The 23,287-nt window shown below is 41.6% G+C and overlaps 1 protein-coding gene across 1 annotated transcript in view; it reads left to right on the top strand.

The window, feature by feature from the left end:
- Positions 1-305: 305 nt before the first annotated feature.
- C9 (complement C9) overlaps positions 306-23,287 on the top strand; it is a 46,142-nt gene continuing 23,160 nt past the window's right edge. Inside the window, exons 1-5 of the mRNA XM_060146036.1 lie at positions 306-382; positions 13,804-13,909; positions 14,295-14,439; positions 14,700-14,847; positions 21,668-21,806. Coding sequence (XP_060002019.1) covers positions 306-382; positions 13,804-13,909; positions 14,295-14,439; positions 14,700-14,847; positions 21,668-21,806 — 615 coding nt within the window. The remainder of the gene's footprint in view (positions 383-13,803; positions 13,910-14,294; positions 14,440-14,699; positions 14,848-21,667; positions 21,807-23,287) is intronic.

Genomic DNA, 23,287 nt, shown 5'->3' with positions numbered 1-23,287 from the left:
GAAAACCACCGGAGTCTTCTGTTTGCTTGGTTTTTTTTTTTCAACACAGTACTGCTGCTAATCTCAGCCGTTTAGCATTCACAGGCCCCTTGCCTGAATGTACAATTGATAAGTATATTCTTGGCCAAAACAGTAAGCCCAAGTTATGAAATGACTCTCCTCTGATTGGACTTCGGCACCCAGGAAGCCCAATCTGACAAAAGTTCTAAGCAAAAACAAACAATAATTTTCCCCCAGTCCTTTGCAAATAAATGTCTTCCAGGAACCCTCTGGCCATTCCACTCGGAGCTGCCTAGCTAGAGCAGATGTCTACCAGCCAGAGGTTCGCCTTTGCAATATGCATTTTAGAAATAAGTCTGCTGAGAGGGGGGCCCACTCCCAGGTGAGTCGCTTTTCCCTTTGTCTCTGGAATTTCCCTGTAGGCATCGATATTTCAGAGTTTGCTTTAGTAGCAGAGCAGCAAAGCAGGTAAAACATTTTTACGCACATGGAGACATAGAGCCCCAGAATTTAAACTTTGAAAACGGGTGAGAAAAAGCCTGAGTGTGTCTTTCAGAGTCTTCTGAGGATACCTGCTGCTGTTTCCAGGGATTTCTTTTAAACAAGGTATTCAAATGTGAAGGCTGAGATAGTCTTCAAATACTGGACTTAGGAAACAAAGTTGGTTTTTACTAGAGTATAATAAACCTGGGTATATCAGTATCTAAGGTCTGAGAAGTTTAAATTTAAGGCAATAAATCTTTCCCTCACTCTGCCTCAGTGTCTAACACTCTTAACTATTAGCTACATCCTCCTTTTGCCCCACATCAGGCAAAGGTTAAGCATTTTGCTTCTCCTCCGTGACATCCCAAGTTGTATCCAGAGGCACACGTTTTGTCCTTAGGTTTAGGGTGGTATTTTCTTCCATTCGAGGAGAATCACCATGGTGCAGACCTGTTGGCCAGGCTTCCAGGAAAGACACTTTCTCTTCTTATGCTCTAATCCTAATTGGGAACATGAAGCCCACACCAAGCCCATCCAGGAGATAAACCAAGCAGACAAGATGTGCTCACTGACTGTCTACGCTGTACCCAGAGTGGCTGGAGAACACACAGTCCTGTGTCATCTGATACAGCATGATCTCATCCGGTGATGGTATTAAAATATTCTGGCCTTTGACAATATAGCTGGGGGAAATTACCTACCCAAACACTGTCCCTCTGCCTGCTGTGACTGTGACCTGTATCCAATTTCCCTTTGGTCATTTGAGTCTCGGTTTCACCAAATTCTATTTTGGACGCTAATGTCCATCTCAAGCACATTTTTGCCAGCCTCCCAGCTGCAGTGGAAGCTGCCGTTCTTCCTGGCACGTGGTTTGCTCACAGGGTTGCATCTTCTAGGAAGGGGCACACAGAGGCACTCTACGGACCAGCCAGGGCTTGAGTAAAGTGCTCCGCCAGGGTTTCCTTCATCCCATCACTTCCTCTTCCCACATTATTTAAGAAGCATTGTTCTAGGGCTTCCCTGGTGGCGCAGTGGTTGAGAGTCTGCCTGCCGATGCAGGGGACACGGGTTCGTGCCCCAGTCCGGGAAGATCCCACATGCCGCAGAGCGGCTGGGCCCGTGAGCCATGGCCGCTGAGCCTGTGCGTCCAGAGCCTGTGCTCCGCAACTGGAGAGGCCACAACAGTGAGAGACCCGCGTACCGCAAAAAAAAAAAAAAAAGAAGCATTGTTCTATTCAGAAAATATTTGCATTTACTGGGCATCAGGTACAAAGGGGATCTGGGAAGGCAGTTACTGAAAGTGGCTTTAGCCCTCTTGTACTTACACTGACCCTTTCTTAAGTTAAAAAAGTAATTTAAAAACTCGAATTCCTGGATTGTGACTCTTGCTCGTCAGAAAATGAGAGGCCATGAGGAAGGCTTCCGCCGCTTTGAAGTTTGGACCCCCTGGGTCCTGGCCACCCTCATCTGTTTCAGGGAGGACCAGAAAGCCCCCTTGGCTGCCCCCCAGCTCTGAGCAGCTGCACCTCTGGCTGGGATTTGGCTGCAATCACTCTCACTGCCATGCCCTCGGGAGTGTGGTAGCGTTGTCCTGCTCCAAACACTCTGTGCTCTGCCCTTTGATACAGGGTTGAGGTCAAACAGAGTGTTCAGACCAGCCATGAAGCAGGACATGCAGTTCAGCCAAAGAACTGAGGTTTGCAAATGATTTTAAGATACAGATTTGGTCAGAATGAAGCATTCCTCTGGAACCAGCCTTCCCAAGCTCAGGTTGAGGCGCCAATACTTACTGACCAACTGTATAAATCTGGGCAACCTCTATGAACTGTTACCCAACATCTCTGTACCTTGGTTCCTTCCTCTGTAAGATGGTGATTGTATTCATTTCCTAGTACCACAAACTGGGTGTCTTCAAAGAACGGAAATTTATTGTCTCACAGTTCTGGAGGCTACAAGTCTGAAATCAAGGTGTCAGCAGGGCCACACTTGCTCTGAAATTCTGGTGGGGGATCCTTCCTAGTCTCTGGTGGTGGCCAGCAATCTTTCACATTCCTAGGCTTGCAGCTACATCATTCTGATCTCTGCCTCTGTTATCACATGGCCATCCTCACATCCTCTCCTGTCTGTGCATGTCTGTCTGGCTCCAGATTTCCCCTTTTCAGAAGGACACCAGTCATACTGGATTAGGGTCCATCGTAATGAGCTCATTTTAACTTGATGACCTCCGTAAAGACCCTCTTTCCAAATGATGTCACATACTGAGGTACAGGGTATAGAACTTCAACATATCTTTTTGAGAGAACACAATTCAACCCATAACAATGACAAGGAAAGTCCCTACCTAATAAGGTTCTACGTGAACATTAAATCTTTATACATGTTATACACTTACAACATCTGTGCTTGGCACGCTGTAAGAACTGAATAAATGTGAAGTATTCCTTAAAATAATAATCTTGCTATTCCTTTCACTTTGATATGCTTTCTGGTTTAGGATAGGAGGGGATGGAATTACAGCTAGCCTTCGGGGGAGAGCACATGGCCACAGACATTGTATCTTAAGCCATTGCTACAATGAGCTATTGCAACTGCTGAACAGTTGGGGATTTCCAACAATCACTTGTTTGCAAACACAAGCATGCCCATGAGACTAGGTCATGAGGGGACATCATCTCTTACGTCTCTCAAGGTAGAATAGAAATGTGAAAAAACAAAAGCAAAAACAAACCCTGTACAAGTAGAGTAACAACTCATAATATAGGTTCCAGAGCCAGGCAGTTGGGTTTGAGTTTGAGGTCCACAATTTACTAGCTGTGTGACCCTAAGCAAATTCCTTAACTTCTCTAAACCTGTTCCTAGCACCTGCACAATAGGAATAAAAATGTGACCTGCTGTGAAATCCCCGAGATAATAAATGCAATGTGCTTAGCACAGTGACAGGCAAGCTGGCTGTGAGTATAGCTATCGTTAGTTTCTTCCTTTTCATTTGTAAATAACAAAATATTTACCTGGTTCAAGGGTCAAAAAATATAACAAGTATACAATGAGAAGTCTTAATTTCCCTACTCCTAGCTTTTCATGAGATTTGTGTTATATGTAAAGTACTTAGATCACTCCCCATCTCCCACCTCACCCTTTCCCCACAGGGAATACCCTTTATTAATTTCCTGTATCTTTCCAGTATGTCTTTATGTGGATTAAAGCATGGAGCTAACTATAATCTTCCTCTTCCTCTTTCTTTCATAAAAGGTATCATATCATATATACTATCTTGTACTTTGCTTTTCTTCTTTTTACTTTGCAATATATCCTTGAGACCTTTCTGTATCAGTAGAAAAGGAACTTCCTCTTTCTCCTCACAAATGATTAATTTTCCATTGTCTGGATATACAGTTCAGATAACCGATTTTATTAACGAACATTTGGGTTGTTTCCAGTTTTGTATTATAAGCCATGTTGCAATGAATATCCTTATTCACATATCATTTTGCAAATGGATAATTGTACCTGAGGATTAATTCCGAGAAGTGATATAACTGGATCAAAAGGTATCGGCTTCAAGCTTTTGCTGAAATTGCCCCACAGTCCCGTGGGTGGGTATTATTTTACAGTTTTGCCAGCAGAGTGTAAGAGTGCTTGTTTCTCCAAATCTTTGCCAATGGGAGCTCTAGGCCAACAGCTTGATATTTGCCAACTCATAGGTGAAAAATGGTATCTTTGAATAGTTTTAATTTGCCTTTCTCTTAATCAGGTTACACATCTTGTCATAAGTTTAAAGGCTATATGTATTTTGGGGGACAGTGAACGATCTATATTCTTTGCCCATTTTCCTATTGAGTCTCTTGTCTTTCACTTAGAGATTTCTATGGTGACTTAGTATATTCGTCCTTTTTCTCTGGTATGAATTACAAACATCTTTCCCAGTTTGTCATTCATTTTCTGGCTGCATATGTGGGTGTTTATAGTTGTCATATTTATTTTATTCTCCGTTTCCTAATAGTTAAGGAATTCTAGACTGGGAGTTAGAAATCCAGAGAGTAGCTGAGTAGGTCACCTCTGGAGAGAAACTGCCTGGGTTTGAATCCCAACTCTGCCACCAAGTAGCTGCTGTGTAATCCGAGAAAAATTACTCACCATTTCTGTGGTTTAGTTTCTCATCTTTCACGAATGATAATACTAGTAGAAGATATCTCATAGTGCTGATGTAAAAAGTTAAATGAGATAATGAATATAAAAGTTTAGAAGAGATCCTGACATAAACTAAGCACTCAGAAATGCTAGAAATTATCATTCAATTTATTTTAATCAAACTTAACAATCAGGAAAAATACCCAAACCCTCACTAAAGTTGGGAATAACTATTAAATTGAAAATGTCCAGGGAATTCTCTGGCTGTCCAGAGAATGGTGAGGACTCCATGCTTTCACTGCAGAGGGCATGGGGTTTGATCCCTAGTTGGCAAACTAAGATCCCACAAGCCACACGGTGTGGCCAAAAAACAAACAAACAAAAAAACAGAATTGAAAATATCCAAAATGTCAGTTTTTTTCTCCTTCTTTGGGTTGTATCCATCTGTGTTTTTAATATAAGTTAACAGATATTTGTTTATGAATTATTATTGGCCAAGTATGGTCTTTTTTATTCACCCATTTAATACAGGAAATATTTATTGTTTGCAACGTGGGCTGGACATTGCTTCGGGAGCTGTAGTGTAATGCAGAGCATGTAATTACCAAGGGTCTCTGCCCTCAGTGAGCTTACAGACTAGAGGAGAATATCAACAAGTAAATGGCAACTGCAATTCAACCAAGTTCTCTGAGTGAGGCCTGTGATGCTAAGGGCAACACGCTCCCCTGAGCCTAACCACTCACTTGTGCACTGGCTTCATCTGCTCCAGCCTCATCAAGGACTTTGCTCTTTTAATTCTGACCCCTCCCCTGCATTATCAGTATCTCCCTTTGTACCAAATCATTCCCATCAGCTTGCAGACATGTTGTAACATTTCCTTTAAATGTTGGCTCTGTCCTCAGACTTACTCAACACACCCACTCACTTCCAGCCTCATGGTGTGAAATATCATTTATATTCTGACAGCTCTCAAATTTGTGTCTATGATGATGATCTCTTTCCTGAGCCCAGTGTCCAATTACTTAGTCAACATCTCTTCTTGAAAATGTAACAAGCATCCCAAACTTAACATGTCCAGAACATACCTATTGATTTCTCTGCCCATCCTCATCCAACCTGCACTACTACTCAACAAGTTACTCACATAAAAACCGGGGAACAATACTTGACTCCTCTATTTGTGTCATTGCCACATGCAATGTAACTGCAGGTGCTGTTGGCCTTACCTCGAAAATATGTCCCAAATCTACCCACTTCTCCGTGTCTCCACTGTGACCATTTTAGCCCAAATCACTATCCTTTCTGCCCTGCATCCACTCTTGTCCACTCCCCAATAGTCAACTCTCCACCCAAAAACCAGGGAAAGCTTTTGAAAATGTAAATCTAAGTGTTACTGTTGCTCTCATATTCCTCTAAGGATTCCCATCAAGCTCCGAATCAAATCCAACTTCCTCACTACAGCCTACAAGGCATGAGCTGCTGCTGCCTGTTCCTCCAGATGCACCTCACTCTCCTTTGTGGTCACTCTGCTCTGTTTGCTGTGCCTCCAACATGCCACCTCAGGGCCTTTGCACTTACTTTCCCCTAGCTTACAACACTCTTCTCCCAGATCCTCGCATAGATTCTCTCTGATATCATTCACATACTTAATCAAACAGCACCTCCCTGTTCTGGTCATTTTTACTGTGTAACAAACCATTACAAAACAGTAGCTTAAAATAAGACCAATTATTTCTTTGGTTCTTGAAGCAGGGAGTTGGCTGGGCTCAGTTGGGCGGTTGTCATGGGTCTCTCACATGGATGCAGGCAGATGGTGGCTGTGTCTGAGGTCATCATGACAACTTCTTCACTCACGTCTGTCACCTGGGCTGGGAAGACCCAAACAGCTGGGGGACTAGAGCAATTGAGTCTCCCTAGGAATCTCTCGTGTGTGTGTGTGTGTGTGTGTGTGTGTGTGTGTGTGTGCTCTCCACATGGTGGACTCAGGGTAGCTAGCTTCATACGTAGTGGTGAAAGGCTCCCAGAGCAAGTGTCTTTAGATAAACCAGCATGGGCTTCTCTAACCTAGACTTAAAAGGCATGCAGGCTCTCTTCCACTGCATTCTACTCCTCAAAAGCATTAACAAAGACCCTACCAGCCTCAAAAGGCAGACGCATAGACCCCATCTTTGATGAGCCTAATTTCAAAGAATTTGTGAACACGTTTGTAAAGCACCACACCTGCTCTGAGAGGGTCCTCTCACCACGCTCTATAAGAAACGCCCAGCCCTGTGGGGCTCCAGCGCAGCCCTAAGGCACTTTTTGTCCCCTTACCCTGGTTTATTTTCCTTCACAGCTCACATGTCTTAACTGATACTGCATGTTGTATTTCTTAGTATACTCTTTTATTGTATCTCACCCACTGGAGCGCAGGCTCCGTGATGGTCAGGATGTCGCCTTGTGGCCCCAGTTACCAGAACAATTTGTGACATAGAGCAGACTCTCCATAAATGTTACTGAATGTTGGCTCATTGGAAGCACATGAGAGAAGCTCTTGACTAAGACTTGGGAAACCAGAAAAGTCCTGAAATTTTAGAGTGTTGGCCACTGTTGTTATATTATCTCTTCACCTTGATGAATTGCAGGAGCTAAACAAACTGGCAGATCCATGGGTTAAGGATGCAGTCCTAATTAGCTTCTATTTCTCCACTCAAAGGAGCCACATTGTCTTATTTATTGACAAAAAGGTTCCTTCCTACAGCAGGTGTTTTCCTGCCTGGGCCCACCACAAAGTGTCCTGGGGTGTGAACTGCTCCTGAGGTTTTCTTTATCTAAAGTTGGAAACCTCTCTTCATGGCAGGGTGATGGGACCAGGTGTACATCAATGGCTCTTCATTCAATGCATTTCTGGCCCAGAGTTAGACCTCCTGCCATGTTGATGTACATCACTTTGATCTAGGAAATGACTTTCAAGCTGAGATTGAAACACTTGGAAATAGGCTTTACTTGATAAACACATTTCATCTACGAATCCAGAAAGTGCTTCACAAATACTTCTCCACTCAGCCTAATAGCTCAGCAGGGTGAAAGGCAGGTGGTAAGCATTGTACATACACAGTCTTTGAGCTACAAAAGATTGTCTGTCTAGTGAGTCAAAGGGGCTGGGGAGGGGGTACTGGGCTCAGAAGGAGCTATCCAAGATCACTCACCCTCTTTCTTAATATTTATGGAATGCATTCATTTCAATAACATATTCCCCTTGCATAATCTATTATTTCCTCTTAATAATTGCTTCAAGTCCTGCCTTTATTTTGCCTCTAAATATCCAGGTACCTGGTGCAGTGAAGGCAAAACATCCAGGTGTTCCCACAATTTTCAATTTATTTTTGCCTAATTTGACAACATTTAGGTGTAAGCTTCAAAAATATATCCAGGCAAGAGCCAGATTGTCCAATTGCTGTGCTTTACCTGGAGCTGCTATATTTTAAAAATGTATTCTTAAATAAAAATGTAAATACATTCTTTAAAAATATATTCTGCTATATTTTAAATATATTCTTATTAACTTAATGTGTCTCCAAATGTCTACAAATCATCAGACTATTACATCCAGCAATTATTGGATAAGCCATGACCCTTTAGATTATTTCAAAGAGAATTTGAGTTGGTTGGTGGGGGGGAAGGCAGCACAGGAGAGAGAGCAAAATTGCAGTGAACTAGGAGTGGAGAGACATAGATTCTAAATCCAGTTTTGCTACTAATTGTCCAACTTTGAATAATTAGCATAATTCTCTGTTTTTAGTTTCCCACCTATAAAGTATAATACCTACAAAATTTACCCTCAGTGGTAGAATAAAGGTTTAATGAGAAAATGAGCTTTGGAAATTATCTAGTAAAACTAGTAGAAAACATAGGTATTGCTTAATCAAAAAACTTTTATGAGTGTTATGGGCTGAATTGTGTCCCTCCAAAATTTAAATGTTGAACTTCCAAACCCCAGACTTCAGAATGTGACTGTATTGGGGGTCATTGGGGCAGGCCCTAATCCAATACAACTGGTGTCTTTGAAAGAAGAGTAACTTTGAACACAGACATGTACTGAGGAAAGACCAAATGAAGATGCAGGAAGAAGATTGTCATCTGCAAGTCAAGAAGAGAGGCCTCAGAAGGGACCAACCCCACAGACACCTTGACCTCAGACTTTTAGCCTTCAGAATTGTGAGAAAATAAATTTCTGTTGTTTAAGCCTGTGATGCCTTGCAAACAAATGAAAGAATACACCGAGCCTGCTATCTAGTGAGGTGTAAGTCCCACTCTGAGGGCAAGGGTGGGATCTGTGCAGACCTTCCCACAGGACCAGGTTGGATCATTCAGGAAATGAATCTAAATCACAATCTAGGAGGGCAGTAAGAGATCAAAGGCGAAGTTCTGGTGCTCTATTCTAAGTCCAAGGTGTGAGTCAAATATGTAAAAAAAAAAAAGGAGTCCTGAAGTTAGAAGGAAGGGAATTAGTGCGCACATTGTTAATATGGGGCTATTATTAATGTGACGGATGTTAGAGAATCATATACAGGCAGTGTCAGTATCATTGGAGCAGGGTCCTGGTCACTGATGTGTGAGACAGATGAACAGCCTTTCTGATCGGCCCCCTTCACTGACTGGGCTCTCGGCTTGCCCACCAGAGGACTGTAACTCACTCTGCAGTATTTGCAGTGAGTTTTACCTTCCACACATGATCCCCCAGTCTGTACTGTACTCTCTGAACTAGTTATTCATTGAAGCTGGTCTCAATGGCAGGTGAGAAAGATTTAGGTGTCATACCACAGGTCTATTTAGGATGTGGTTTCTAGAACCAATCTCTTTGGGGGAGATGCTGAAACAAAATGTTAATATGATCTTCTAAGTAAGTGATATATACAAAAAGGATAGACAGGAACAGATAATCCAGCTGACGGCAGCAGGCCTAACTAATACTGGAAAAACTAGATCCACAGGTTGCAAAGATCCATAGGGACACTAATAGGCAAAGCCTAGAGTAATTCCTAAAACCAATGATAAAGCAGCTCAGTGATTCAGGTCAGTGGCAACCTCAAGCTTGGGCTATGTGATGAAATGGGCACCCCCATACTTGAATTCCACCCCTTTAGATTTCATGGATACCCACCAGATGGTGCCAAGAAGTTTTCCTCAACATTGTGTGAACATGAGAATCACCTGGCCTACTTTTTAAGAACATTGATGCCTGAAGCCCATCCTCAGAAAGCTTGATTTAATTCGTGTGGAATGGGGAATCTCAATTTTACAGTTCCTATTTTTACTCTCTGAGGATTATGATATGCAATCAGTAGTGAGACCTGCTGCTGTAGGTCATAAAAGTGCATCTGCCATTGCCTCTTGATGAGGCCGGTCAGTTCCAGATGAGGATTTAGTCTGATGGAAAAGTTCTAGCAGCAAATTTCTCAGCCATGTGGTTTCAGATAGATACTAATACTCAAACCTCCATGAAATCAGTTTCTTCAAGGAGTTTTTAACCTGCACTTTTAGAAGATTGAAGCTCATCAAGCCTTCTGATTTTCTGAATGATGTAGGCAAGGGTCAGGCTTACAGAAATGGTATCTCCAGTCATTAGGGTTGCCTAATGACAAGCAAGTCTTGCAAAAATATGATATGAGTGGTCCACCAAGAGACGATAACCTAGAGAAATACAGACCTAGGTCTGTCCTAGACCACACGATCAAGAACTTTCTTCCTCTTCATGCACTTAGTTTTTCACTTATTCATTCGTAAAGCATTTACTGAGCACCTACTATGTTCCAGACACTTGATATGTAAGCTGAGCAAGATTGAAAATTTCCTTAACTCACTGATATTTTTACCTAGAACATAAGATCTGTTAGTTTGGGGATCACGGTTTCTGTCTTATCTTGTTTTGTTGTTTTGCATACCATTGTATCCTCAAAGCCTAGAAAATAATAGACAGTAAATATTTGATGAGTGAATAAATGAGTGAATAAATAAATTAAATTAAACATGTCATTGCAAAGACACTTATGTTATAGGGAAGAACAAGACGTTATAAGAATATGTACATAGAAAAGTAAATTACATGAAGGGTTAGGGAAGGTTTTCTGTAAAAAAAAAATGTGTTGAAGATGAGATCAGTGTGGTGAATAGGAAACAGTAGGTTTAAAGGCCTGAGGCTGTGAGAAAATGTAGCTTATCTTGGTCATTTCAAGTTCGGCATGGCTGGGGGAAAAGTGAAGGTGAAGAATTAGGAAGAAGACAGGCCATGTAGAGAGCTCTGGACCATGTGTGTTAGTTTCCTGTAGCAGCTGTAACAAATGACCACATGTTAGTGGCTTAAACAACACAGCTTTATTATCTTACAGTTGTATAGGTCAGGCATCTGAAATGGGTCTCACTGGCCTAAAATCAAGGCTCTGGCAGGGCTACGGTCCTTTCTGGAGGCTCTAGGGGAGAATCTATTCCCCTGCCTCTTCCAGCTTCTAGAGGCTGCCTGCATTCCTTGGTGAAACTCCTTCTGTCTTCAGAGCCAGCAAGAGTGGATGGAGTCCCTTTTCATGCTTTGAATTTCTCCTGCCACTTCTGTCTGCACATCTCTCTGAACCACTCTTCTGCTTTTAAGAGCTCGCATAACTGGAATGGGCTCATCCAGGTAAAATACAGAATAATTTCCTCTTAATCACATGCTCAGAGTCCCTTTTTCCATGTAAAGTAACATATTCACAGATTCTGGGGATTAAGACACAGAGTTTTGGGGGGTCGTTACTCTGCCTACCATATCATGTTAGAAAGTTTGGACTTTATCCTCAGAACAGAGAGAAGCTACTGAAGAGTTTCAGTAGGGGAATGAATGATAAGCTTTGCATTTTTAAAAGATCGCTCTGGGGGCTTCCCTGGTGGCACAGTGGTTGAGAGTCTGCCTGCTAATGCAGGGGACACGGGTTCGAGTCCTGGTCTGGGAGGATCCCACATGCCGCGGAGCAACTGGGCCCGTGGGCCACAACTACTAAGCCTGCGTGTCTGGAGCCTGTGCTCTGCAACGAGAGAAGCCGTGATGGTGAGAGGCTCGCGCACCGCAACGAAGAGTGGACCCCGCTTGCCACAACTAGAGAAAGCCCTTGCACAGAAACGAAGACCCAACACAGCCAAAAAAAATAAATTAAATAAATTAAAAGAAGGCTCAACATTTTAAAAAAAAAAAAAAAAGATCGCTCTGGGCGATTTAGGGAAACAGGATTAGAAAAAAATGACTGTCATCTAGGAGAGATGAAATGTTAGTGTAGACCAGAGAAGTGTCTGGAAGAGATGAAGGGTGGAAGGATTTGAGAGTCATTTATGACTGTAAAGAACAGGTTTTAGTGGTTGATTCGATATGGGGGATGAGCTTCGGTAAGACAAGTACCACCCTAGTCTGGTTAGGGTGACTGCATAAATGGAGACACTGTTTGCCAAGATAATAAATACAGGAGGAGAAGCCTTGAGAGAAGAGGAAAAAGAATGGATTTGTCTGGGGATACATTAAATTCATGAGCCATGAAGACATTTAAGTGCAGATGTCCAACTGGGAGTTATATCCAAGGGTTTAAAATTCAGAAGAGATGTCTGGCCTGCAGACTTAGCTCTGGGTGTCATTAACATATACATGGAAACCAAAGCCCTGGGAAAAGTGTAGAAAGAAAAAGAAAAGAGATCCAAGGACAGGAGCTTGGGGAAAAACAGCATTTCTGAGACTGTCAAAGGAGAAGGAGCCTGAACAGGAGAGTAGGAGAACAGGATGCAGGGGAAGGAAGCAATAAAAGGGGTCTAATGTCATTCAGTCCAAGGGAAGAGATTATTTTAAAGAGCAAGAGTGGTCAACCGTAGTGACAGCTGTGAAGCAGTTGGTAAGATAAGAACTGAGGGAAACCACGGAGCCGGCCACTTGAAGTCATTGCTGACTATGGCAAGAGCGATGACCTTGGGTCAGGAGGGTTGAGCTGTAATTGGAAGGTAAGGAACAAGAAACCAGGGTGCAAACTACTTTTTCCAGAAAGTTGGCCTAAAAAAGATGAGAGAGTTTTGGAGGTAGCTAAAAGGAGGAGATGAGACTTGTTTTTATTTTGGAAGAGAGAGAAACAGAAATATGTTTATAGCAATTCCTTTGAGTGTCGTTGTGAAGGGTGGGAGGGAAGTGGGGTAGCTTGAAGGAAATGTAAAGTTCAGGAAGAGTATTCTATTTGTTCATTCCTTTGTTTGTTTATGTTTAATGTCAAAGACTTGAACACATTGTATTACAAATGGAAAGGAGCTGGTTGTAAGGGAGAGGTTTAAATGGAAGAGAATCTCGGTTCTCAAGAGCTCAAAGAGATGCTGGGATCTAGAACTTTAGGGGAGGGATGGGCCTTACCATCCCTCTGAAATAAGAGGCTGCACCAGAAAAAGGATAGGTGCCAGTTCAGGGAAAGTGGGGCAGGAAGTTGATAAGATTCTTGTTTCATGGCTTCTGTTTTTGGATTTCTTTCTGTCACTGAATAAGATAGCAATCCAAGGGGGTGCTGCAACTACAAGAGATCCAAATGGTGAACCAAGAGAGATAGAACAGTTCAAAGCCAGAAAAGCACAGCTGGGGGTGGGAGGGAAGGTTAGAAGTGCCAAAAAGTATACATTGAAATTCAGAAAGATGAGGAATAAGTCCAGATATGGACTGTGAAACGGGAAGTTCGCACATACAGAATCTAGGGACAGGAGAGCTTGATTTATGAGGCGCTTACCACAGGAACGGCTGGGTGCGCTGGCTTAAATTTGCAAGAAAACCCAGCAACTTGAGGCTTTGCCAGACTCTTTGGGGGGTACAAAGTGAAACAAGGCTTCTAGCTTCAATGAATCTGTACACTAGTTGGAAATATAAGATTAATCAGAGAAGAACACAGCCGGATGACTTGCTAGTTTTCTTCATCACCATCATTATTATTGTTGTTGTTGTTAGGGCGAAGGTTAAATTACAATGCAGTACAAGAATTAAACAAAAAGTTGAGTTGAAAATACAAAATAGCACGTGATCAAGTGTCAAAATGCGAGATGGAATAAAAGGATAAATACTGTGGTTCAGAAGGGGGAAAGGAGTAAATAAAATTAAACGGGTTTGTGAAGACTTTTTAGAAAGAAGCACACACGATGGTCATTATAAGCTGATGTGTTTTATTGTCTTAGTTATGACTCGGAGCCCGTGGAAAGCAGTGGCACGTCATTGCCCATAGACTGCAAGATGAGCTCCTGGAGTAGTTGGTCCAACTGTGACCCTTGCCTCAAACAAATGGTAAGCATTCGTTGCCATTCCCCACTGATGTCCCCAAGTGGAAACTGTACTGCCAGCATCTCCAGGAAAATGACTATGAGGCAGGGAGGGCCCCAGCTGAGTTCCAAACCCGGAAGGAAAGGGAAATACCTAAATGGATGAGACTAACCTTGCTGGGAAACCTGAGTGTCGCACAGTGACTAAATGAGTATTGGGAGGAACCATATTCTATAGAAGAGCCCGCCAACCCCACCATGTGAGTTGTTCCTTCAAGTGACATCAGGCTTCTATCTTAAAACCTTTGACTCAGCTGGGTTTGGAGGGCTACAGTGGTGTGGATGCAGTTTTAGATCAGAATCCCTTCTTGGTCTTAGAAACGCTAACATTTCCAGCTGTTCCTGGGCAGTTTCGCTCAAGGAGCATTGAGAACTTTGGACAATTTAACGGGCAAAAGTGCGTGGACGCTGTAGGAGATAGACGTCAGTGCGTGCCCACGGAGACCTGCAATGACCCTGAGGATGACTGTGAAAATGACTTTCGATGCCATACAGGTAATTCTCCCGTTGCCTAGTGTGGGTTTCAATGTCCCCTCATGAGCGAAAAGAAGAGAAATGTGCTTCCAGACGCTCATGCTTCCAAGCATGAAAAGGGGCTGAGAAAAGGGCCATCTATATAGTCTATACAAAAAATTCAAATACAGGTGTGGTCCCTCCCCTCTATCATTAAAGTATGTTTGATAACTTAAGAAAAAGAGAGAGAATTTGGCCTGAGAGACACGGTGTCTTTCTGTCTTTCCTGATTTTGATTGCAGGCACATGCATAAAGAGGCGACTTCTGTGTAATGGTGACAATGACTGCGGAGACTTTTCAGATGAGGATGACTGTGAAAGTGACCCTCGCCCTCCCTGCCGCGACAAAGTGGTGGAAGAGTCGGAGCTGGCACGGACAGCAGGCTACGGGTCTGTACCCCACGTGCTAGAGGGTTTGAGCTGGTACAAAGAGTAGCCTTGAGTCTGTATTCTGTTTGAATTACATTTGAGCATGAAAGAAGGTAAATGCTGAATCAGTATCTCAAGATCATTTGGACAAGCTGCCTGGCCTCGGTAGGCATCTGTAGAATAGACTAGACCATCAGGATGATAGGTGATTACTTCCGAGTCCAGTAAGAGATGAGAAACCTTGTTTATCAACCTCTGGAAGACCATAGCAATATTGAAATGACATGTTAACATTTGAAATTGAACTGCCAGTAGTAGGTCTGACAATTCGATTCAAATATTTGTATAGCCAGGAAGCCTGTCTTCTGCTGGAATTTCTCTTGGATATATACCTGGGTAGAAATTCTCTCTCAGGAGATGCCAGCGTTCTGGAGATTACCCAAGAGGAAAAGGACAGAGGAAACAGTTCTGATGCCAGGTGGGGCTGGTGTTGGGACTCTGGTTCTCATCAAAGAACCGAAATTTCACTTGTTTCCCACACAAACTATAGGCATTCCAGCAGCAGGGTCAGCTCGGATGAGACGTCTTAGACAGTTTAGAACTTAGAGTTACACAGAATAGAGACCATTTGCAGAGATCTGTGCTCTCAGAGTTGGAAAATAACATAGGCCTGAGGTTCTGTACTGTTCTATTTCATTTAGTTAGAGAACATTCCAGGGATGTCCACAGCAAAGTTTCCATTAGCTGTTCTGATCTGTTTTCAGTAAAGGTACTTTGGGTGGATTTGTTGGCAAATTGTCCCCAACAGAGACACAGGTGTTCCCCCGTCCAGTGGTATATTGACAGCGATGGCACATGGCTGTGTTTCATGGTCTGTAATGCAATGTGTCTCTTCATCCTCATAACCCCAGTGCCTTGTTCATAATAGACACTCAATTAATACTGGTGGGTTGATAAATAGGTGAGTTAATTAATTAAAATAAATGCTTCTAAAATACTGTCAATTGCAACAGGTAAGATTGAAACTGGGTCTCTGGAAAGAAATTCAGGCTCAGGACTGGAGTCCTGGGAATGGAAATAAGGAGAGGAAAGAAGATGGGGGTGATGGTAAGATCAAGGCCTGATAGAGGGACTAGGGCAGTGGTTCTCAACCAGAGAGGATTTTCCTCTTGGGGGACATTTGGTCATGTCTGGAAGTTGTCAGTGGCCACGACTGTGGGATATGGAAGTGGGGAGCTTTCCGGGGTGGAGGGGTGAGGGAAAACTACTGACATCCAGTGGGTAGAGACCCTGGATGATGCTACAATGCACAGGACAGCAACATGTCAGGAATGCTGAGGTTGAGAAGAACCCTACACTGAGGAACTGGGCAGTTCCTAAGGCAGGACCTGTGTATCAGGTTTGGCTGAAAAAAGAGATGTCTCCTCTCTCTAAGGCAGATGAAACATCCACTTGTTTAATCACCATAGGAAAAAAATTTCAGGATACCAAGAGTCAGACCCCAGATAAAACATTTCACATAACCTTTATCCCTTCATAAAATCTTATCCTAGCAGAGTCCAAATATAACCCACAGTGCCTTTTCCCAGAGCCTAAAAGTAGGAATCTCGTATCACATGGGATGGTCTTGAGCTCTACACTCAGCAGGGCCTCTTCATACTTGGCAGAAATGGAATGGGGGTTGTCCAAAACCTTATAGCCACAGCGTGCTCCAATGAGTCCTGACTCTTCTTGCTGCTTTCCTCAGGGAGAGACTGTGAGTCCATGGTGAAAGCCCATTACTACTTTACTTGCTTTATTTGGGATTCAAGAAACGGTTTTCTCTCTAATCTAAACAAACAGGCTTGAAGCAGGGCATTACCTGTGTTACGTATGTCTCCTTCTATGCAAATTTACATCTGATTTTATAGGAAAAGGATACAGAAACCGTAGCCCTCTTGGCTGAAAAACAACCATTTGTAATCTATAGGTTTCCTTCGTTCGGGGAAGAGAAAATTTGTTCTATCGCCTTTGCCAGGGAGTTTCATAATGAGGCACACCCGAGAGTGGCCAGGACCCCTTAAATGCCTGCCTTAGCACGGTCAGGGCTGGTGATGACGGACGTCACAGGGCTGAGCCTTCAGGACTAAGTGAGAAAGTGGGGACCCAGCTGCGTGGAAAGGTTGGCTGAGAGGTGGAAAATGAGGTAGGCTCTGATAGAATCAGCCCACCAACGGTTTTGATTAAGTTCCCCATTACCATGAGCAGTCACCTATAGCTAAGGTAGTCTTTATAACCTATTGTTCTCTGACAGCTTTCATGTGCATAATACTTTGAATTTTTCAAGATCTTTTTGCACATTCCCTCTGTTGGCTTTTTATAAAAAACCTGTGGAGCTGGTTAGGGGTGGTATTACAGTCACCTTATAGATCAGAACTGAGTGAAATAAATAAGGCTATTTGACACATTTGTTGCTAGCAGAACTAAAATCCAAGTTTCCCTGACTGATAGAAACTACGTTTTTTTTTTACCCTGCCACCTAACCTTCTCTTTCTCCCCATATACCCATCAGCACTGACGTCACTCCCCCTACATCACTACAAAGACCACAGGTCAATTCCCTGACTTCAAAGCAAAACTAACCTTAGAAGATGAAACTCCTTAAGTAGCTATTTATTACCCAAATATTTGAATTAAGAGCATAGAAGAGTAGCATAAATCAGTAACTAAGATTTAGGCTTTGTGACCGCCTGGAGGGGTGGGATAGGGAGGGTGGGAGGGAGGGAGACGCAAGAGGGAAGAGATGTGGGAACATATGTATATGTATAACTGATTGACTCTGTTATAAAGCAGAAACTAACACGCCATTGTAAAGCAATTATACTCCAATAAAGATGTAAAAAAAAAAAAGAGATTTAGGAAGAGGTTTCAAAATAACATGTTTTGTTATAGTTATGATATTGTTCAATACCATTGATATTACATATTTATTTACTATACATCTTCATTATGCTTATATGGGGCTATGGGACTATACCAAAATTGAACTAATAGCAGTAAACATCCTAATCACAGCAACATGCTTCTAAACTGTCCAGTCTGGAAAACCTCAACAAGTTTTATCAGAAGTAATATACAGTCAGATTCTTTTACACATGAAAGTCACAAGTACTCATAGTAATACATTTATACTTGTTTTCATTTGAAGGACTCTCATTTAAGTTCTCATGCCAGGAGAATTCACCTGTATCACACGTATTTCAGCCTCTTGTCTTGTAGGAATCTGAGATTCTCCACAGGTGTTCTGGGAAATCCCCAACCCATCTTGCATTCATTGAAAAAAATATAAATCCAAACCAGCTGTAAATGATGTGCGATACACAAGGAATGACTTTTGTGTGTGATCTAAGCATAACACCACTTCTGTGGAGGGAGCCTGCTCTTCAGTTCACTTGGTAAATTGGAACTGCCTACGGTTCTAGGTGCAGGTGTGAAAACAGGCATCTCTAAGTGTTGCCAAGGAACACATGCTTTTTATTTCCCAGGCGATGACATTCCATCCATGAGAAGTTTTCATGTTTCTTGGCAGAAAAAAATATTGGCTCATCCTAGACTAGACTGGCTGTCTCTGTAGTAGTGGAACCAAATCAGAAGTTCTGAAACATTTCTTCCTTAGTTGTACTTTAGACTGCGGATCAGCTTCACCGTAACTTTCCAGATGGATCTAGCCTACTGGGCAATTTGCTGTTCTGTGAAACAAAAACCTTCAAGCTGGGGTATGTATAGCACGGGGTACAAAGTGACTTTCCAAGGGGGAGATAGGTGAGTTTTATGATAATAGTTTCCTCAAGTAAGTCAAGCCTTGTAAGTCAAGTGGTCTCCGATTCTTTTTACCAACAGCATTGAGTGATGTCCTAATCAATTGTCAGGTAATGGACTATAAAAATAACTTTTAATGATAGACTAGTATGTGTTCTTTTTTTAGGGGGGGGCATAAAACTCAGAAGATCAAAGAATTGAGTGACATTGCTGCGACAAAATTCTTTCTATTCTTATCTACTTATTTATGGGAGTTAAATTTCTTAGCACTTACCTCTATAAAAATGGAAAGTAGAAATAAAATTGGTACTCAGCCCTATCTTTTTCTAGCAATAAGTAATATTCACCCATGGGTACAGTAGCTAATCAATTAATTAAAAAGGAAGCCCCATTCATTTCATTGCGAGATAATTATCCAATAAAATTTTACTTAGATTTATTAACTATTTTTAAATTTTAATATACTGAAATATACTACTAATAATGGTAAATCAAATCCAGAAGAATTTTTTAAATACTTAGACCTTATGGTCAAAGGATATTTAATGTTTTAAAATTTTCAATTAATACCTTTTTCATACAGAAAAGTGTGAAAAAGTGATCAATTAAAACTTCCAAGCATAAAACTACATTACATTAGGTTAAAATTCTGGAGCAGAAATGGAATAGAAATATGGATTCAAGCATAAAAGGGGGATAAGGGCATATGGGATATCTCCCTATCGTCCACTCATCTTGCCATGAATCTTAAAACTGCTCTAAGAAATAAGGTCTATTTTTAAAAGAAGAAAGAATCCAAAGGAATACCATAAAACATCCAACTGTTAAAGAAATATAAACATTGTAGTCACTTGATACCCATCATCACTATAGAATTTATATTCCATTGGATTTATTTTTAAGAGGCAAAATAATTATATTTTAAAGCATAAATATTTACAGCTTGCTGAGAAGTTATATCCTTTGCAACTACTTAAACTTAAGAGGGAACATTTTAGATGTCCGACTAAAACTGTTTAAGGAGGCATAGTTTATCAACATTTTTAATAGATTAGACATGCAGAAAAATCTGAAGACCGCTACCCAAAAACATGCCATATACATTTCCACCTGCAGAATTTTGCACCCTCGTTCCTTCTGCCCTTCAGGCCCCATCCTTCAAAACCCAAATCAAAACCTACTCCTTCTAAAACCCTTTTGATGACCCTGCCATGGGGACCTCTTCCTCTTGGGAACATTGTACATCACTTACCTGTACTATTCATTTGGCACATGTATATTCGTCCTTGGACTACTGTTTGAAATTGGTAATTATATCCAACCCCTTACCTTGAATATAATTTTAATGAGATCAAGGACTGTATTAACTGTCTTAATATTACCCACTGTTTATTACAAACACTACACTATCCGTAGATATAGTACTCTTAAGAATTCATCACCACTATAAGCAAAGATGAATGTCCTTATTCACTGAACACAAAGAGGTGCAGCGTCTCCGTTAATGAGATATATGGAAGACAAGTTCACTACAAAATAAAGAAAATGTACTTGAGGTCTTGTTTAAGAAACCAACACAGATCATTTGTTTCCAGTATTCTATGTCTTTGTATTGAAACCTTAGTAATATTTTTTAAACTATTGCTCACATGTCTGTAGATGCAGGGATGGGTGAAAAATTAAAGCCAAAATTTTAATCTCCCATCCAGGATAAGAGATTTAAGAAAGTAAACTAGATATATAGTGTTTCTTTTTTCCTCTCTTTTTTATTCGAGTGACTAGGTCTAATTTTTGGCCCTTTATTAGAAATTAGGGCCATAACGTTTTTCATGAAAAGTATTTTTGGGAGAGCAAAAAAGTGAGAAGGAGTTAATTCTAACTATACAGTCAGCCTTGAGAAAGGTATTCCTGAATCAGTTCCTTAACTTGCCTTTCATTCAAGTTGAGCTATAATGTTCATTTTCTGTGTAGATTCAAAGTTTATTAAGAATGTGCTGTTTATATAAAGATGTTTTTTAACTAACCAACTGGCAATAGGATACTCATCCACTTATTTTCCTTGCATTAGCAATGGGTTTGCAGTAAGTCATCCACACTCTTTGACAAATTGCTCTTGAAACCAACAACCGGCTTTGTAATCCAGCTCATTGGGGTTAGGGATGTGGTCCAGAACAATGGAAGACTTTATGCTTTTGTGCCAAGCTAAGTTATAGATGTGAGGAGCAAACCTCCATTTGGCCTCCCTGCCCTGGGGCCATTTATTCCAGATACAGTCTAGACAGCAATGACTATTTCGCCAATTAGTACTTCACAAAGAATGAACTGCTTCTTCTGCATACATTGGCTTTTGGCCTACGAATCAAAGTAAATACTTTTTGGGCTAAACAAGATTCCTATTTCTGAATTAAAGCTTGCCAAATGAAAATATTTTGCTGGGAGAAAAAAGTAGAACTTTTGAGAATGCCTTGCTGGGTGATGACATTTTAGTGTTCCTCTTGTAAGTATAATAGGAGTAAAATAAGCCTGGAGGGAACAAGGTTCTTGACAATCAATGAGACAGCTGGAGGGAAAGGTTTAAGTTTAAAGAGAATGGAGAGAGAAAGAGCCCCAACGTTGATTCACAGATTAAAAATTATATGCATACGTTATTCTGCCCCCATGAGATGCTCTGTTCTCAAATAATGTAAAGCGGTGGTGTTACAGCATTGGATTTTAGCTCACCAAGGGAGGCTAGCTAAGGGTTACATCAGTGGAGTTCCACTCTTGAAGCCAGATGGACCCTTGCTTCCTACTTACTGCATTTCTTTCATTGTGCTCAACGGTGCCCTAGTTGCCTAGAAGAGTTTATAAGACCTTCTTAATATGTACTTCCCGCCCAGGACACAGAGCAGAGGTGACCAGGCTCTTGCTTCTATTCCTGATTATATCCCATCATCACATGGGTGATGGGGACATGAGCTGAAGCTCTCTTCCCCCAGTGACTGAGGGCTGCCTCGCGTTAGCTCCTGGTGTCTCCTCGCCTACTGTTACTCTGTTCACTCAGGATCAACGTCTTAGGGATGGATCCCCTCACCACCCCTTTCAACAACGAGTACTACAACGGACTCTGTGACCGAGTTTGGGATGGCAACAGCTTGACGTACTACCGCAGACCCTGGAACGTGGCTTCCCTGGCCTATGAAGTAAGTATCCTCAGAAGAAAACACATTTTTCAGCTTTAGCTGAAAAATTGTTTCCATAAGTTTCCTACTGAAAAATATGAAAAATTCAGTAGAATGAAAATTTAACGTGAACTGACTTAAAGAAGAGGAGATGTAGCTTGGGTCTCTTTAGAAAATATGCAATAGGGCTTCCCTGGTGGAGCAGTGGTTGAGAGTCCGCCTGCCGATGCAGGCGACACGGGTTCGTGCCCCGGTCTGGGAAGATCCCACGTGCCGCGGAGCGGCTGGGCCCGTGAGCCATGGCCGCTGAGCCTGCGCGTCAGGAGCCTGTGCTCCGCAACGGGAGAGGCCGCAACAGTGAGAGGCCCGCGCACAGCAAAAAAAAAAAATTTTATATATATATATATATATATATATATATATATATATATATATGCAATAGTCTACAATCAATCTTCAGTAACATGCGTGCAGTGATAGAGTTTTGGGAAATACTTAAACTCTGTAAAAAGAATCATCTAAGGTTCTGATGAAACTAAAAATTAAATGAGTGCTGATTTAAGGACTGTGTACACTGCTTCCATGCTGTTGAGGCTCGGTTTTCGCTAACCTACCAATGAAAAACCATCTTTACACTTGTTTTCCTTCACTAGTCCCCCCTGTAAAACCTGCTTGACTAGTGTGAGTGGCTGTAGTCACTCACCTCAAACCCCTCCAGTTCTGGTGAAATTGTTTCTTAAAGTGATTTTTACTCTACAAAATGCTACCTCAAACCTACCACCTTTCTACAAGTCACCTAAATTCTCTAGAGCCATCCACAAACTCTACCTCCTCATTCAAAGGATTAATATTTATCACCTTTAGAGATATTTGGGGGGCTCTAAACAAGATATAATAAAAAATAATAGTTTATTCTGAACCAGTAGCTACAATAATCTGTTTCTCTAATTGGTCCCATTGGTGACCCACAAATTCACTTTATTCAGTCATTCCAATGTCCTTCATTATCACTGACACTCCCACCAGTTTGAAAAACATATCTACTTTTCAATATTTCAATAGCTAATATTCCTTTTATCTCTAACAATGTTGTAAGTCAAGCCCTACCCGTTGCAGCCTGAAGTGATCATGCTCTCCCATGAATGCTAACGACTTAATGTCCCTACTTATTTGACTGGCATCTTTTTTCACATATGACCACATTGTCATATTTTTGGTGCCTATAAGTCCAGAATAAAATTAGTTTCTCACAAATCGCAGGGAACAGTTTGGATTATTGATCTTTCCCATCATGTTAGGTTAACCTTCTTTAAGTATATGTTTCGAGGGGAAGATTATCATCTTTCTAAGAAGAATTATACATGTTCTACTTTCTTCAAAAGAGTATGCCAAAGATAAGGGAACCTCTGTCACTTCTGATGCAAGAAGTGTTATTGTTGTGTTGTTTTATTTTTTTAGTTCTCAGGTCTGTGCTGTACAGCCTTCCTGTCTTTGTCACTGTC

The sequence above is a fragment of the Lagenorhynchus albirostris genome, chromosome 3, assembly GCF_949774975.1.
Source record: "Lagenorhynchus albirostris chromosome 3, mLagAlb1.1, whole genome shotgun sequence".
NCBI classification, from domain to species: Eukaryota; Metazoa; Chordata; class Mammalia; order Artiodactyla; family Delphinidae; genus Lagenorhynchus; species Lagenorhynchus albirostris.
The sequence above is the reverse complement of the archived record's forward strand: the minus strand, read 5'-3'. Positions and strand labels throughout refer to the sequence as shown.